General features: G+C 37.7%; 1 protein-coding gene across 1 annotated transcript; it reads left to right on the top strand.

Moving 5' to 3' along the window:
• Positions 1–9,720: 9,720 nt before the first annotated feature.
• LOC122987656 (sialic acid-binding Ig-like lectin 14) lies at positions 9,721–13,029 on the top strand. Its single transcript, XM_044359648.1, has 7 exons — positions 9,721–9,869; positions 10,313–10,714; positions 11,006–11,317; positions 11,497–11,778; positions 11,882–12,169; positions 12,419–12,524; positions 12,624–13,029. The coding sequence occupies exons 1-7, from the start codon at positions 9,815–9,817 to the stop codon at positions 12,730–12,732; spliced, it is 1,554 nt and encodes a 517-aa protein (XP_044215583.1). The 5' UTR covers positions 9,721–9,814; the 3' UTR covers positions 12,733–13,029.
• The last annotated feature ends 4,843 nt before the right edge of the window (positions 13,030–17,872 follow it).

Raw genomic sequence — 17,872 nt, 5'->3', positions numbered from 1 at the left:
CTGTTGGAGTCTGACCTGAGTCAAAAGAACTGCAGCATCGTCATCAATGACCTCACTGCTTCAGATTCTGGATCATATCAACTCAGAGTTAATCGTGTCCAGTTTCAGAAATCAGATGGATTAACCTTCTCTTTAAGAACAACTGTCTCTGTCAAAGGTATGAGGACAAAGTAAATATGTACAGTCACTATGTTTATTGTTGTACCTCTGAACTGCACCAACATTTAAGGATTATCTATGGTCTTAATTGGGCATGAAGTAATGTTTGACATTACTCCACAGAGGCACTTGTCAGCCTCTGGGAGACCAGTAAGAACTGAAGCAGTTCCTGTTGTACTATAACTCCTACTTATTGCCCCAGTAAAGTATCTGATTATTTTAGCTCAAATTTAAGTGAATGATGACCTTGAGGCTGCTGACCTGATTCCACTCATGTACTTCTCTACCATTAGATCTGAGTCAGAAGCCCACAGTGACGATTCCTCCACTGACTGAGGGACAGCAGACCACACTGACCTGCACTGCTCCTGGTCTCTGCTCTGGATCTGTTCCTACAATCACCTGGACGTGGAGAGGAACAGGAAAGAAAGACTCTCACATTACAGGAGACATCATGACTGAGAATCCGACTGCTGTCACACAGAGACACAGCTCAACTTTGACCTTTAAGTCTTCAGCTGAACATCATGGCACCAATGTGACCTGTAAGGTCAGCTTCACAGGTGACACAACTACAGAGGAGACTGTGACTCTGAATGTGACATGTAAGTAGAACATACTGTCCTGTGTTTTTTCAGTAATTTTTACTATCTAAAATGTTTGTTAAGAGACATTCTCTGATGTTACTTCTGAAGGTTTTCTAAATGTCATGTCTGAACTGTGTTTAATTTTACACCATCAATTTCATTCCAAATTCTCTGAGCTCTGGGACCTATAGATGCATTGGAACGCCTCCAGGTGGTTCCCAGACTCACTGAACCCACATTTAAAATAAAATAACTTGGATTCTCTGATAAAACCTCCCTTTTTAAGTTTGTGGGAAGTTGGTGCCCTCCAGTGGTAGTATCAAAAACTAAATTTTGCAGACGATGCATGCTGGAAAGTACATCTGTACAGCAAAATATTTGACCAACACCCTGATGGAAGAAGTTGACATAACAGTGACATGTAAGTTTACTGTATACTGCTCTTAGATAGTTTTCTTTATTCAGGTAGCTGAAACTTGAAAATCCATGAGTTAAATCAGTGCAAAGAAAAACCTTTCCTACAGTCCACCATTTTATAAAATTCTTCGATCCAAAGCACAATACATCATGCAGCAATTATAGTACATACTGTATAGGTTTTTTTATGTCCCTTTTTCCTTTGACCTTTTAACACAGTCTGCATCAGCCACCTGTAATACCTTCATCATGTGAAAATTTACAGGTGACTCACAGCCTAAATTAGGTTATGTGGCTGAATAAGTGGCCACAAAATATACAGCATAACCATATTACTAGAACAGTTATACAATCTACATTGTGTCATTTCTTATGGTAGGTCCTGTGCAACATTGCAGACCTGACAGCGCAGTCCTACCCTGGGCCATTGCTGGTGTATCTCTAAGTGTGAATGTCGTCAGCATAATCTACGTGATGTTCCTTTGGTATGTGACCACATCTGTGCTTTATAATTTGAAGGCTTTGTTAATGTACTGGAGACTTTCAGACAACAAATCATGTCTCACTCTTTTTTCTGTCCAAAGGAACGCCAGGAAAAAGGTGAAACCAAATGAGGCCGACAGAACGTACATGTCACTGAGGAAAATAGACCAATCAGCAGAGTATGATGTTATTGCCCCCCCTCTGAACTGACAATAACAAACTACTGAGATGACTTTCAGATTGCTTCACTGAAGTATTTCTTGCACTGAAACTGATTGTGAAGGAGAATTTTTGTTCATTGCATGTATCATTTAGTTTGTTTGTTTGTTGTTATTTTTTTATGTCTACATTAAAGGTTTTTGAGGACACAGACAGACCTGTTAAATCTTAATCCCAACATTTCCTTAGAGTCAATAAGTCTAACTACGCAACTTATATTTTGCATTGTACAGTGTGATATTTTTCTTTTTTGTGACAAATGTGACAAAAAATTTTTATTTGAGTCATCCATTTGTTTTTGTTGTAATTAGGTGTTATGATATGTTTTTTGATTTTTTTAGTTTATTGTGTAATTTTTTTGCTTTTTAAGATTCTTTTGTTTAACTCTATGTTAGTTTTATATCTGTTAAGATGTTGGTAGTCTTGCAATACCCGACAATCGGAGAACTCTGCCTACCAAAGTCTGGGGATTTCTACTGGAAATGATGCTCTCCTTCCATTCTCTTCTTTAATGAACTGCATGTCACCACTCCAATATGAAGGGCTGCCCTAAAGACTTTGGATTGGTTCTGCAATGCAGGTGTTTTTTTTAAACTTTCAATGAGTCTGAAGATCTGAAAATTGTGATTTTCATGTCAAATGAATCCATATTTCAAAACTGATTGTGACAATATAGGAGATGAAATTGTGGTTGCACCTTTGTCTTTGAGTTGTAGGACAGTAATTATACACACATCATGTATGTGCAAGGCTGTTAAAAAGAAGCGTCAGCATTTGACCTGACAAAGATCCGAGTATGATCGAAATGTTGTCCTATGTGATCAAAGTTTGTGGCTTGGAGTAAGTGTGCAGGCAATACTTTTTTCATTCATGTACCTTTATCTTTGACAAAATGTGGAATGCAGACTGTACAGTCTCCTTGAAAAGGAAGAAATTATCTTTGAAGTGTGGCATGTGTAATTGTTGGTGTCAATAAAAACCAATTTGATATACAGTATATGTATATGTAGTTTCTCAATTAGTTGAAGAAAGAGAAAAAGTTATTTAATTATAGCTTCACTATAAATATTTAGAACTGAAATATAAAGCTATGTGTTTCTGTCAATACTATAGCCTATGAATGGTCAAACTGCAATCCATAATATTAGAATAGGTACCGGGTGGTTAAAAATACTTCTACTACAGTGTAAGTTCTCTTTAAAAAAAAATGCGTCTGCGTTTTTTGTCAGAAGCTCTGTCATAAGTTGACATTTTTATCCAGTTTTAAGCTACATTTTATGCTACATTTTTAGATCGGTTGGTTGTTTTATCTATATGTTTGAACAAGGTAAAAGATGTTAGTTATTATATGCTCAGATTTTAAGTTACAAGCTTCCCGGTCAGGACAGCCCGCCACAAGTGGATTTGCTGCTAGCACTGGCTTTTTTTTTTTTTTTTTTTAGGATGGCAGCTGCACTTTTCTCCACCGACCACCCCCCCACAACCACGCTGATTATTGGAGACTCCATTGTGAGGAATGTTAAGAAAAAATTTGTGGTGACTTTTTGCTTTCCAGGAGTTAAGGTGTCCGATATTTTGGAAAAAATTCCCAGCATCCTGGCCGAACACCCTCTTGCCCAGGATGTTGTCCTTCATGTCAGCTACAATGACAGTCCCAATCAGACATCTGAAATACTACAATACATCAAACTCACTGACTCCCTTACTGTCCACGGTAAATGAATCTTTATCTCCAGTCCCCTCCCCCCTCTCCATGGGTCATTTTAGCTGCACTCTTAGCTTCCACACCTGGCTGCAGTTAACCTGTACAGACTGCAATACAGCTTTTATTCACAATTTTTGTCAGGGTGGGTGAGTGGAGCAGGTGGACCCAAATGCAGAGACGGTAGACAGGGACAATCCGATGCAGATATTTTTTAATGAAAAAGCAAAAAGTCATGGAAACAAACCAGAACGCAGGCGACACAGGAACATTGAACAGGAACATTGAACAGAAGCAGGACAAAAGCAGAACAGAAGCAGACAACTCGACAAAGACCGAACTGAAAACTGGACTATAAATACACAGGGAGTGATTGCAAATGAAACACAGGTGAAGGAAACGAGACACAGGTGAGACACATGAAATAATCAAACACAGGAAGTAAAGTGACCAGACACAAGGAGGAAATATTACAAAATAAAACAGGAACTAAAGTAAACAAACAGGTGACACAAAAAACACATCAACACACAAGGGAACAGAGAAAACCAAAACCAGGAAACAAATGCAACACAAATGAAAGAGCCCCTCAAAAAGTCCAACTAAAAACAGAAACAATCTGAGGGCATCAGAAGGATAACAAAAACCAAGGAAGTCAAAACAAAAACACAAAGAGACAGAAAAAGAAACAGAAAAAGTCCCGGTATGACATGACAATTTTAACCTCTTGTGGAAATTTTCAGCCATCTTCCGTCATGATGGCATTCACTCCAATGGCCTGGGCGCATGCACTTAAACTGACAATTTATTCTACTCAATCTGGAACTCTCTCTCTCCCTGACTATTCTCTATCGCTTGTCCACTCCTGGTCACTTCTGGTCTCCATCAGCAAACCTCTCCCTCCCCTACAAACCACACTATCTCCCCCTTGTGGTTAGGAGGGCCTACTACCACCTCCCCAGGCAATGTAATTCTACACTTAATATTTCCTCTGGTCTACTGTCTCCGTCTCATCCGTCTCGTCCGTCTCTTCCTTCTCTTCACAAAGTTTTGATATTCCTGTAATCATAACACATAGGTTTATCGATTGAAATGAGCACATCTTACACAGAAATCTGAATAATCTATTAAAGATTTGGACAAATGCATCAGCTTCTGCTCCCAGCATAAATACACTTGAAATAGCACTCTTCAATGTGAGATCTCTATCCAGTAAGACTTCGTCATGTTCAATGATTTTATTTCATCTGCAAACTTAGATTTTATTTTTTTTAACTGGATCTTGGTTGCAAACTAATGGTCATGGCCAGCTTGTTGAACTGTGTTCTCCAAACTATGATTGTTTCAACCAACCCAGGGTCAGTGGTCGTGGTGGGGGCCTGGTGAGTGTTTACAGGAAGAGTTTCAAATATTATCAAAGACCTTGTGATGAATTTTCTTCCTTTGAAGTTCTTACTTTTACACTTGGTGGTTTTCATCCGATCATGTTTGTTATCATTTATTGTCCCCCAAAACCAACTGGCAGCTTTTTAGCAGAACTCCCTGAATTTTTATTCAATCTTGTTTAAATTATGACAGAGTTGTTCTTTGTGGCAATTTTAATATCCATGTTGATGACTGCAGTAATGTTCAGGCTACTGATTTTTTAAACATCGCTACTTCTTTTAACTTTAAACATTATGTGTGGAGACAAACGCATAACCGTGGTCACACATTGGACCTTCTATTTACCTTGGGTGTAAAAACATCCTCTGTAGAATTACTGGATATGACTGTATCCAATCACAAATGTAAAGTTTTTAACTGTGAATCACCAGTTATTAATACTGTCTCACCCTGTTCCTTGTGTACTCGCATCTTTAATGAGCAAAGTGTCTCAAAGCTCTGTGCATTGTTTGATAATCAAAGTCCACACCTGTCTGAATATTCCCACACCACTGAAATGGCTGACCGTTTTAATTGTCTTCACTAAATACTATTACACCTCTTCAGGTTAGGTCTAAGTCCTCAGAAAGAAAGCTGCCTTGGATAAGTGACAGTATTTGCAGCCGTAAAAGGGAATGTAGGAAAGCCAAACACAGATGGAAAAAAATCTGGTTTCCAAGTATATTACAATATTATGAAGGAGTTGCTATTATACTACAGCAATATGATTGAGGATGCAAGAACACGATTTTTCAGAACTTATTTCTGCCATCAACACAAAACTAGACTTTTATTTAAAACTGTTGATCAGCTAGTAAATCCACCCCCTCCTTGTTAATTGTGAAATGTTTTTATCTTATCTTTACTGATAAAGTGGAGTCAGTTAGAACCTCTTGTGTAAACCCAATGTTAAAGAAACCTGGGCTGGACCCCTCCCTCCCTCAAAACCATAGACCAATTTCAAGTTGCCTTGTATATCGAAAATTTTAGAAAAATATTTAAAAAATAGTGTGTAAGCATTTTCTCTCTGCACTGGAAAATAATAATATTTTTGAAAACTTTCAGTCTGGTTTCTGGAAGTATGAGAGAACGGAGACTGCCCTGCTCAAGGTTACAAATAACCTTTTAATGGCTGCTGATGATTGCATGTGCTGAGTCCCTGCACTCCTGGACCTTAGCGCAGCCTTTGACACAATTGATCACAGCATCCAGTTAGACAGACTGAGGCACTGGTTGGGGATATCTGGTACAAGCTTAGAATGGTTTTCATCTTACCTGTTGAATAGGCGGTTCTGTGTCTCTGTGAACAACTATGTCTCTTCATTTTCCTCTGTTAAATATGGTGTGCCTCAGGGGTCGGTTTTGGGACCAATTTTGTTCACATCACTCCTGTTTTAGCTTCTTTACACTGGCTCCCAATATGTTTTAGAATTGATTTTAAGATCTCACTGATTACTTTTAAGGGTCTTCATGGCCTGTCTCCTTAGTGTATCACTGACCTCTTATTACTGTATGTGCCAGTATGTACTTTGAGATCCTTGGGCAGAGGTCTTTTATCTGTTCCAAAGTTTGCAGTCAGGGACCCGAGGCTCTGGAACGATCTGCACGAGGAAGTCAGGTTGGCTGACTTGGTGATCTCTTTTAAGTCTCTTCTTAAAACATAGATACATCAGAGAGCATTTCCTGATTTTTTTAAACTATCTTTTATCTCCTTTAAAAATGTTTTTTCTATTCTTTTTTTTCCTACACTGAATTGGTTTTTATACACCAAATTGCTTTTTTTTTCTGTTTTATTTTTAAAACCTGATGTGACCTGTCTATTTTATTTTGTTGCCTTGTGAAGCACTTTGCAACTTGGATTTTGAAAAGCGATTATTATTATTATTATTATTATTATTATTATTATTATTATTATTATTATTATTATTATTATTATTATTATTATTATTATCATTATTAGTTCCTCCTTCTAATTATTGTTGTACTGTCTGGTCTGTATGTATGTATTGCATTAGTGTGTAATATTTCATGAACGTGATATTTCTAGAGTGATTAAAATGCATTGTAGTTTGCTGCTTTCTTTTATTTACATTTCATTGACTTCAGTCTATGCAGGTGAAGTAAACTAAGGACACATTATTTATCCATACTTTCCCAAAACACTCACACCTAAAGGTAGACTGATAAATGGCTTAAACATTCTGTCAAAGTCATCATGTTTTCATCGAGTTTCTTTGAATTGGTAAAACAGCGCCCCTCTGGGTTGCAACAGCTGACACGTGTAAGTCAATCTGTGTGGTGAAAAGAGGGTACTGCGCTACTTTAGAAGCAGTCAGGTCAAGTCTTCTGAAGGCAGCAGGTGAAGTTGGCATCTCTTGATTGATAACTTCACGCCGCTGTGGATGGTCAGGAAGCCTTTATTTTAACCACAATGTAGTTAACAGATAGCAATATCATTCAAATGAAACAATTAGCCAGCCTAGTTGCAGTGATGAAAGAAGTTTTCAGATAAGTGACAGTATGTACAGTAAGTATTATCAGCAAAATTCACTGAAAGTATCAAAAGTAAACATTCTTATTATGAATAAAAATGGCCTCTGTGAGTTGTGATTTAGGGTTGCAACTGACGATTATTTTCTTAATCAGTTAATCTGTTGATTATTTTGTTGATCTAATCAATTATTTGTTTGGTCTATTAAATGTCAGACGGTCATGAAAAATGTTGAGCCCAAGATGCAACCTAAAATGTCTTCTTTTGTCCCGTCCAACAGTCCACAACCCAACAACATTCAGTTTACTATCATAGAAAATTAAAGGCACCAGAAAATATTCACATTTAAGAAAGTGAAACTGGAGAATTTAACTTTTTTCTTAAGAAATTACTCAAAACAATTCATAGATTATCAAAACAGCTGGCAATTAATTTTCTATCTATTAACTGACTAATCATTGCAGCTCTTTTGCAGTTAGTATGCAGTAAGTGATATTTTACTGTTGTAGTAAATGTGATTTGTAGAAATAGATCAAAGATATTGATATTTGAATCTATAACAATGCAGTATTTTATGAGCTAATTTCAGTTTTTTTATAATGAGAAATCCTCAAAAGTACATTAGGTCTACTTGAGTAAGTAGGTAGTAGTAAGTAAGTTGTCAAGTCACTTAAAATTTAAAAAGGTTTGCTTGCAGTATCAGCAGGTTACTGTACATGCCACAGTTTTATCTGTTTTTGAGGATGTGTCTCACTATACTGTATCACTGCTAGTAATAACACAAAATAATCTCTTTACGCTAATTTTGAAGAAATGCCTCTACTTCTCCATTCACTTCATTTTGTATAAATACTCCTACCATATATATGCCTTATATTAGGAAGCCATTCTTGCATCCTACATATTTTGTCATGGTTTAATGTCATTGAACCCACTTTAAATTCAGGAAATGGACAACACTGCCAGAGACTGTGTACTATTTCGGTGTTGAGATGTTCTGGGTTAAACCGCTTTGTTGGATGGATGTGATTTTATTAAGATTTTCATAAATCAAGTTTTCAGAATCGATTGTGACAGTGTGTATTAGCAAGTCTTTCTAACCTATAACACACTCTACCATGTCTACAGATTCTGCAGTGGTCAGTATGCAGGCATACAGTAAATGATTGAGGCAGAATTGTAGCCAGTGCTTAGCTAAAATAGTTATAATCTAGCACCTTAAAGTGAGACTGGGAAATTATCAGAAATACTGACAACAAAGTGATGCATATACTAAAAGGACTTTGCTGAGAATAGTATCTATAGACATTGCAGAATAAAAAGAAAACATAAATACAGAAGTACTCCCTAAGATGCTGCATGTTGTTAAAATGGGGAAACAGGGTGAGTCTTTTGGTGTTGAATGCAGTTTGACTGAGACAACTCTTATCTTTTTGATACATGACTAATGTTCATTTGACCATCTTTACTCAACTGGCACTGCAGATATTAGCCAGTAGGACGGTCCATTTACAGCAATGTACAATATGTCTTGTACATGTTGTGCATTGTGCATTTTCTGTTATGTATTATTCAGTCTTGAAAGTGCAAATTTGTCATTTGACGAGTAAACTTCCTGAAACTTCACTGTTGCAAAAAGAGGGAAGAAAACTCAGAAACACTCAGCAGAGACTGTGGAGACAAGACCGCCAGAGACAGAAAGAGGTAAAACACAACATTGAACACATTTTTAAAACATCTCTTTACACTCTAAATTGGACTAATTGAAGTTTTCCTGACTTCCGAATGTAAATTCTTTTCTAATATCATAAAAATGCATTTCCACATTCCTGGCTTTGCTGGTGAAATAAGGTGTAAGTAAAGCACAGCACAGTCCAGCTTACTTTACTAAGGTGGACTGTGCTGGATAGAGGGTGCTTGGGGACGGGAGGATTAAAGATTGTATTTGTAACAGTTAGTGCATTCAGTGAAGGATTGAGGGGCCCAATGTTTGACAGGGGCCTTTGAATATGGCAGGGATTAAAGATATTTATTGTTTAACAGTCATTATGTTTTTTATAAAGATTAGGATAGGATCTTTCAAGAACAGATGTCACAAAGTGTTTCACACTGAAAAATGTTTAGTGTAATCACAGCCCTGCGTTAGTGTGTTAATCTCGCAACTGTGGAATAATTTAAGGTTCAACGTCCTCTGTTAAGATCTGTGATGTCAGCTGTGGAGTTTCCTTTGCTTCATTTTCATCAACTGAACTTCCTGCACGTTTACTGCATTTTCAGTGTGAAAGCTGTCCTGTGGAGGGAGAGACCAACCGTCTCAAGCATTGAATTAGGATGTTTGTTCTCATCTGGGCGACTCTGCTCTTCTCTGTGAGAGGCAGCAATGCAGGTATAGATCTTTCTTGTCATCTTGTTTTGATGCCAGCATTAAGGATATGGACAAAATAGTCAGCAATAATTTGCCATAATAAATGTGTAAATATGTTTTCCTGAAGTGCTTCCAAATGATAAGTATTTTAGTTTTTTCCTCCCTGAATTCACCAGCTCATTAGTAGCATTACTCACAGCATCTAGTGACTTACTTTGAAACTCTGTGATATATTATTGAAATTAATCTTTTGTTTACCAAAGAAATGATGGATTAAGAAATAACATTAAATGCTGACCCTTATTTGGGTTGTCTGCTCAATGCTGCTGACAACACAAGACAAGACACAATTATATAAAACAGAAACATCATAGTTGTAGTATTCATAATTTATTAAATATAATGGGGCAATGTCATCTAAATATCTTCTGTCCCTGTTTTTCTCTTTCTATTTGCAATACCAGGTGCATCGGTGAACTGTCAGAATGATGGATACTGTATCACTCTTACTGAAGGAGAAATAATAGCAGAGGCTGGACTCTGTGTTGTGATACCGTGCTCTTTCACTACTCCTGATAGCTTCACAACCCAACATATAGTTTGGTACAAATGTGGACCAAGTAGACAAAGATGTGGTGATTCTGACATAATATTCCACACAAACAAGAACAACAGAAAAGGTCAGCCTGGGTTCAAAGGACGAGTGTCACTGTTGGAGTCTGACCTGAGTCAAAAGAACTGCAGCATCGTCATCAATGACCTCACTGCTTCAGATTCTGGATCATATCAACTCAGAGTTAAAGATGTCCAGTATTGGAATCCAAATGGATTTACCTTCTCTTTTAGAACAACTGTCTCTGTCAAAGGTATGAAGACAAAGTAAATATGTACAGTCACTATGTTTATTGTTGTTCCTCTGAACTGCACCAACATTTAAAGATTATCTATGGTCTTAACTGGCCATGAAGTAATGTTTGACATTACTCCCCAGAGGCACTTGTCAGCCTCTGTGGGAGACCAGTAAGAATTGAAGCAGTTCTTTATAACTCCTACTCAATTCCCCCATTTAAGTATCTGATTATTTCAGCTCAAATTTAAGTGAATGATGACCTTGAGGCTGCTGACCTGATTCCACTCATGTACTTCTCTACCATTAGATCTGAGTCAGAAGCCCACAGTGATGATTCCTCCACTGACTGAGGGACAGCAGACCACACTGACCTGCACTGCTCCTGGTCTCTGCTCTGGATCTGTTCCTACAATCACCTGGATGTGGAGAGGAACAGGAAAGAATGACTCTCACATTACAGGAGACATCATGACTGAGAATCTGGCCGCTGTCACACAGAGACACAGCTCAACTTTGACCTTTAACTCTTCAGCTGAACACCATGGCTCCAATGTGACCTGTAAGGTCAGCTTCACAGGTGACACAACTACAGAAGAGACAGTGATTCTGAATGTGACCTGTAAGTAGCACATATGTTGGCGCTCTCCAGTGGTAGTATCAAAAAATACATTTTTACAGATGATGCATGTATGCAATTATAATATATATATATATTTTAAATTTCAGTATGACTTAACAAGTCACTGGTTCAGAAATCTTATCTGAAACCCTAAGATTTTATTTTAAACTGTTCCACAGATATGAAGAAACCTGGCATCACTGGGGATGCAATTGTTAAGGAAGGTGACACTCTGAATCTGACCTGCAGTGTTGAAAGTTTCCCTCCGTCTCTGATCACATGGACAAAACTTGGCCTCAACACAAACCTACAAAATGGAATTGATGCTGACTTGCAGAACGACACTGGACTATCCACACTTATCATCCCTAACGTGACAGCAGAACATTCTGGACGTTACATCTGTACAGCAAAGCATGTGGATAGTACTCCGACTGTATATGTTGATGTAACTGTGACTTGTAAGTAGACTGTTCTCATCTTCTTGAAAAGGATGTTTATGTTCACATTCTATATCAGCTTACTGTATGTTTGCTGTAATGTGATTCTGCTTGTGTGTTTAAGGGTTTGCAAAGATCCTAAATGGCTCTGGATGTGTGGCTCAGTCGACAGTTCTGACCTGTAGGTGTATCAGTCAGGGGGTTCCCTTACCCACCATTAAATGGCCGCTGATGAAGAACCACAATGAGTACTCTGTCATTACCACTGTGTCGGACCACACAGTCAACAGCACCATCACCCTAACTGTAAAAGACCACAGTGACACTGCTGTTGAGTGTGTCAGCAGCAATGAAAATGGAGAAGCAAAAGAAAAACTCACCATCATCCAAATGAACATGCCAGAACAAGAGGGTACGTGTTCTTAACTAAACCACTTCTGCTACTTTAGACCACTGCTAAGTGACATTTTTATTACCTCTTTTTTTTACTGTTGTTACATTGCATTTGGGCAAGATGTCAAAAAGAAATAAGCTGTTGCATGTACAGGTGACTCACAGCCTAAATTAGGTTATGTGGCTGAATAAGTGGCCACAAAGTATACAGCACAACCATATTACTAGAACAGTTATACAATCTACATTGTGTCATTTCTTATGGTAGGTCCTGTGCAACATTGCAGACCTGACAGCGCAGTCCTTCCCTGGGCCGTTGCTGGTGTATCTCTAAGTGTGAATGTCTTCAGCATAATCTACGTGATGTTCCTTTGGTATGTGACCACATCTGTGCTTTATAATTTGAAGGTTTTGTTAATGCACTGGAGACTTTCAGACAACAAATCATGTCTCACTCTTTCTTCTGTCCAAAGGAACGCCAGAAAAAAGGTGAAACCAAATGAGGCCGACAGAACGTACATGTCACTGAGGAAAATAGACCAATCAGCAGAGTATGATGTTATTGCCCCCCCTCTGAACTGACAATAACAAACTACTGAGATGACTTTCAGATTGCTTCACCGAAGTATTTCTTGCACTGAAACTGATTGTGAAGGAGAATTTTTGTTCACTGCATGTATCATTTAGTTTGTTTGTTTGTTGTAATTTTTTTATGTCTACGTTAAAGGTTTTTGAGGACACAGACTGACCTATTAAATCTTAATCCCAACATTTCCTAAGAGTCAATAAGTCTAACTACTCAACTTATATTTTGCATTGTACAGTGTGATATTTTTCTTTATTGTGACAAATGTTATAATGAAATTATATGACAAATTGATTTGTCATCCATTTGTTTTTGTTGTAATTAGGTGTTATGGTATGTTTTTTTGATTTTTTTAGTTTATTGTGTACTGATGTAATTTTTAGCTTTTTAAGATTCTTTTGTTTAACTCTATGTTAGTTTCTGCTAACATGTTGGTGGTCTTGCGATACCCGACAATCAGAGAACTCCGCCTACCAAAGTCTGGGGATTTCTACTGGAGATGATGCTCTCCTTCCATTCTCTTCTTTAGTGAACTGCATGTCAACGCTCCAATATGAAGGGCTAGTTCTGCAATGCAGGTGTTTTTTTAAACCCTCAATGAGTCTGAAGATGTGAAAATTGTGATTTTCATGTCAAATGAATCCATATTTCAAAACTGATTGTGACAATATATGAGATGAAATTGTGGTTGCACCTTTGTCTTTGAGTTGTAGGACAGTAATTATACACACATCATGTATGTGCAAGGCTGTTAAAAAGAAGCGTCAGCATTTGACCTGACGAAGATCCGAGTATGATCAAAATGTTGTCCTATGTGATTAAAGTTTGTGGCTTGGAGTAAGTGTGCAGGCGATACTTTTTTCATTCATGTACCTTTATCTTTGACAACATGTGGAATGCAGACTGTACAGTCTCCTTGAAAAGGAAGAAATTATCTTTGAAGTGTGGCATGTGTAATTGTTGGTGTCAATAAAGACCAATTTGATATACAGTATATGTATATGTAGTTTCTCAATTAGTTGAAGAAACAGAAAAATGTATTTAATTTTAGCTTCACTATAAATATTTAGAACTGAAATATAAAGCTATGTGTTTCTGTCAATACTATAGCCTATGAATGGTCAAACTGCAATCCATAATATTAGAATAGGTACCGGGTGGTTAAAAATACTTCTACTACAGTGTAAGTTCTCTATAAAAAAAAAGATTCGTCTGTGTTTTTTGTCAGAAGCTCTGTCATAAGTTGACATTTTTATCCAGTTTTAAGCTACATTTTATGCTACATTTTTAGATCTTGGTTGTTTTATCTATATGTTTTAACAAGGTAAAAGATGTTAGTTATCGTATGCTCAGATTCAAGTTACAAGCTTCAAGGTCAGCACAGCCCGCCACAAGTGGATTTGCTGCTAGCACTGGCTTTTTTTTTTTTTTTTTTTAGGATGGCAACTGCACTTTTCTCCACCGACCACTCCCCCCCACAACCATGCTCATTATTGGAGACTCCATTGTGAGGAATGTTAAGAAAAAATTTGTGGTGACTTTTTGCTTTCCAGGAGTTAAGGTGTCCGATATTTTGGAAAAAATTCCCAGCATCCTGGCTGAACACCCTCTTGCCCAGGATGTTGTCGTTCATGTCAGCTACAATGACAGTCCCAATCAGACATCTGAAATACTACAATACATCAAACTCACTGACTCCCTTACTGTCCACGGTAAATGAATTTTTATCTCCAGTCCCCTCCCCCCTCTCAATGGGTCATTTTAGCTGCACTCTTAGCCTCCACACCTGGCTGCAGTTAACCTGTACAGACTGCAATACAGCTTTTATTCACAATTTTTGTCAGGGTGGGTGAGTGGAGCAGGTGGACCCAAATGCAGAGACGGTAGACAGGGACAATCCGATTCAGATATTTTTTAATGAAAAAGCAAAAAGTCATGGAAACAAACCAGAACGCAGGCGACACAGGAACATTGAATAGAAGCAGGACAAAAGCAGAACAGAAGCAGACAACTCGACAAAGACCGAACTGAAAACTGGACTATAAATACACAGGGAGTGATTGCAAATGAAAGACAGGTGAAGGAAACGAGACACAGGTGAGACACATGAAATAATCAAACACAGAAAGTAAAGTGACCAGACACAAGGAGGAAATATTACAAAATAAAACAGGAACTAAAGTAAACAAACAGGTGACACAAAAAACACATCAACACACAAGGGAACAGAGAAAACCAAAACCAGGTAACAAATGTAACACAAATGAAAGAGCCCCTCAAAAAGTCCAACTAAAAACAGAAAAAGTCTGAGGGCATCAGAAGGATAACAAAAACCAAGGAAATCAAAACAAAAACACAAAGAGTCCAAAAAACAGAAAAAGTCCCGGTAGGACGTGACAATTTTAACCTCTTGTGGAAATTTTCAGCCATCTTCCGTCATGATGGCATTCACCCCAATGGCCTGGGCGCATGCACTTAAACTGACAATTTATTCTACTCAATCTGGAACTCTCCCTCTCCCTGACTATTCTCTATCGCTTGTCCACTCCTGCTCACTTCTGGTCTCCATCAGCAAACCTCTCCCTCCCCTACAAACCACACTATCTCCCCCTTGTGGTTAGGAGGGCCTACTACCACCTCCCGAGGCAATGTAATTCTACACATAATATTTCCTCTGGTCTACTGTCTCCGTCTTGTCCGTCTCGTCCGTCTCTTCCTAGCGCTGTTTCACAAAGTTTTGATATTCTTGTAATCATAGCACATAGGTCTATCGATTGAAATGAGCACATCCCACACAGAAATCTGAATAATCTATTAAAGATTTGGACAAATGCATCAGCTTCTGCTCCCAGCATAAATACACTTGAAATAGCACTCTTCAATGTGAGATCTCTATCCAGTAAGACTTCGTCATGTTCAATGATTTTATTTCATCTGCAAACTTAGATTTTATTTTTTTTAACTGGATCTTGGTTGCAAACTAATGGTCATGGCCAGCTTGTTGAACTGTGTTCTCCAAACTATGATTGTTTCAACCAACCCAGGGTCAGTGGTCGTGGTGGGGGCCTGGTGAGTGTTTACAGGAAGAGTTTCAAATATTATCAAAGACCTTGTGATGAATTTTCTTCCTTTGAAGTTCTCACTTTTACACTTGGTGGTTTTCATCCGATCATGTTTGTTATCATTTATTGTCCCCCAAAACCAACTGGCAGCTTTTTAGCAGAACTCCCTGACTTTTTATTCAATCTTGTTTTAAATTATGACAGAGTTGTTCTTTGTGGCGATTTTAATATCCATGTTGATGACTGCAGTAATGTTCAGGCTACTGATTTTTTAAACATCGCTACTTCTTTTAACTTTAAACAGTATGTGTGGAGACAAATGCATAACCGTGGTCATACATTGGACCTTCTATTTACCTTGGGTGTCAAAACATCCTCTGTAGAATTATTGGATATGACTGTATCCGATCACAAATGTAAAGTTTTTAACTGTGAATCACCAGTTATTAATACTGTCTCACCCTCATGTACTCACATCTTTAATGAGCAAAGTGTCTCAAAGCTCTGCGCATTGTTTGATAATCAAAGTCCACACCTGTCTGAATATTCCCACACCACTGAAATGGCTGACGTTTTAATTGTCTTCACTAAATATTATTACACCTCTTCAGGTTAGGTCTAAGTCCTCAGAAAGAAAGCAGCCTTGGACAAGTGACAGTATTTGCAGCCGTAAAAGGGAATGTGGGAAAGCCGAACACAGATGGAAAAAAATCTGGTTTCCAAGTAAATTACAATATTATGAAGGAGTTGCTATTACACTACAGCAATATGATTGAGGATGCAAGAACACGATTTTTCAGAATTTATTTCTGCCATCAACACAAAACTAGACTTTTATTTAAAACTGCTGATCAGCTAGTAAATCTAGCCCCTCCTTGTTAATTGTGAAATGTTTTTATCTTATCTTTACTGATAAAGTGGAGTCAATTAGAACCTCTTGTGTAAACCCAATGTTAAAGAAACCTGGGCTGGACCCCTCCCTCCCTCAAAACCGTAGACCAATTTCAAGTTGCCTTATATATCGAAAATTTTTTAAAAATATTTTAAAAATAGTGTGTAAGCATTTTCTCTCTGCACTGGAAAATAATAATATTTTTGAAAACTTTCAGTCTGGTTTCTGGAAGTATGAGAGAACGGAGACTGCCCTGCTCAAGGTTACAAATAACCTTTTAATGGCTGCTGATGATGGCATGTGCTGAGTCCCTGCACTCCTGGACCTTAGTGCAGCCTTTGACACAATTGATCACAGCATCCAGTTAGACAGACTGAGGCACTGATTGGGGATATCGGGTACAAGCTTAGAATGGTTTTCATCTTACCTGTTGAATAGGCGGTTCTGTGTCTCTGTGAACAACTATGTCTCTTCATTTTCCTCTGTTAAATATGGTGTGCCTCAGGGGTCGGTTTTGGGACCAATTTTGTTCACATCACTCCTGTTTTAGCTTCTTTACACTGGCTCCCAATATGTTTTAGAATTGATTTTAAGATCTTACTGATTACTTTTAAGGGTCTTCATGGCCTGTCTCCTTAGTGTATCACTGACCTCTTATTACTGTATGTGCCAGTATGTACTTTGAGATCCTTGGGCAGAGGTCTTTTGTCTGTTCCAAAGTTTGCAGTCAGGGCCCCGAGGCTCTGGAATGATCTGCATGAGGAAGTCAGGTTGGCTGACTTGGTGATCTCTTTTAAGTCTCTTCTTAAAACATAGATACATCAGAGAGCATTTCCTGATTTTTTTAAACTATCTTTTATCTCCTTTAAAAATGTTTTTTCTTTTTTTTCCTACACTGAATTGGTTTTTATACACCAAATAGTTTTTTTCTTCTGTTTTCTTTTTAAAACCTGGTGTGACCTGTCTATTTTATTTTGTTGCGTGAAGCACTTTGCAACTTGGATTTTGAAAAGCGATTATTATTATTATTATTATTATTATTATTATTATTATTAGTTCCTCCTTCTAATTATTGTTGTACTGTCTGGTCTGTATGTATGTATTGCATTAGTGTGTAATATTTCATGAACGTGATATTTCTGGAGTGATTAAAATGCATTGTAGTTTGCTGCTTTCTTTTAT

Source organism: Thunnus albacares, chromosome 8 (assembly GCF_914725855.1).
Source record: "Thunnus albacares chromosome 8, fThuAlb1.1, whole genome shotgun sequence".
NCBI classification, from domain to species: domain Eukaryota; kingdom Metazoa; phylum Chordata; class Actinopteri; order Scombriformes; family Scombridae; genus Thunnus; species Thunnus albacares.
The sequence above is the reverse complement of the archived record's forward strand: the minus strand, read 5'-3'. Positions and strand labels throughout refer to the sequence as shown.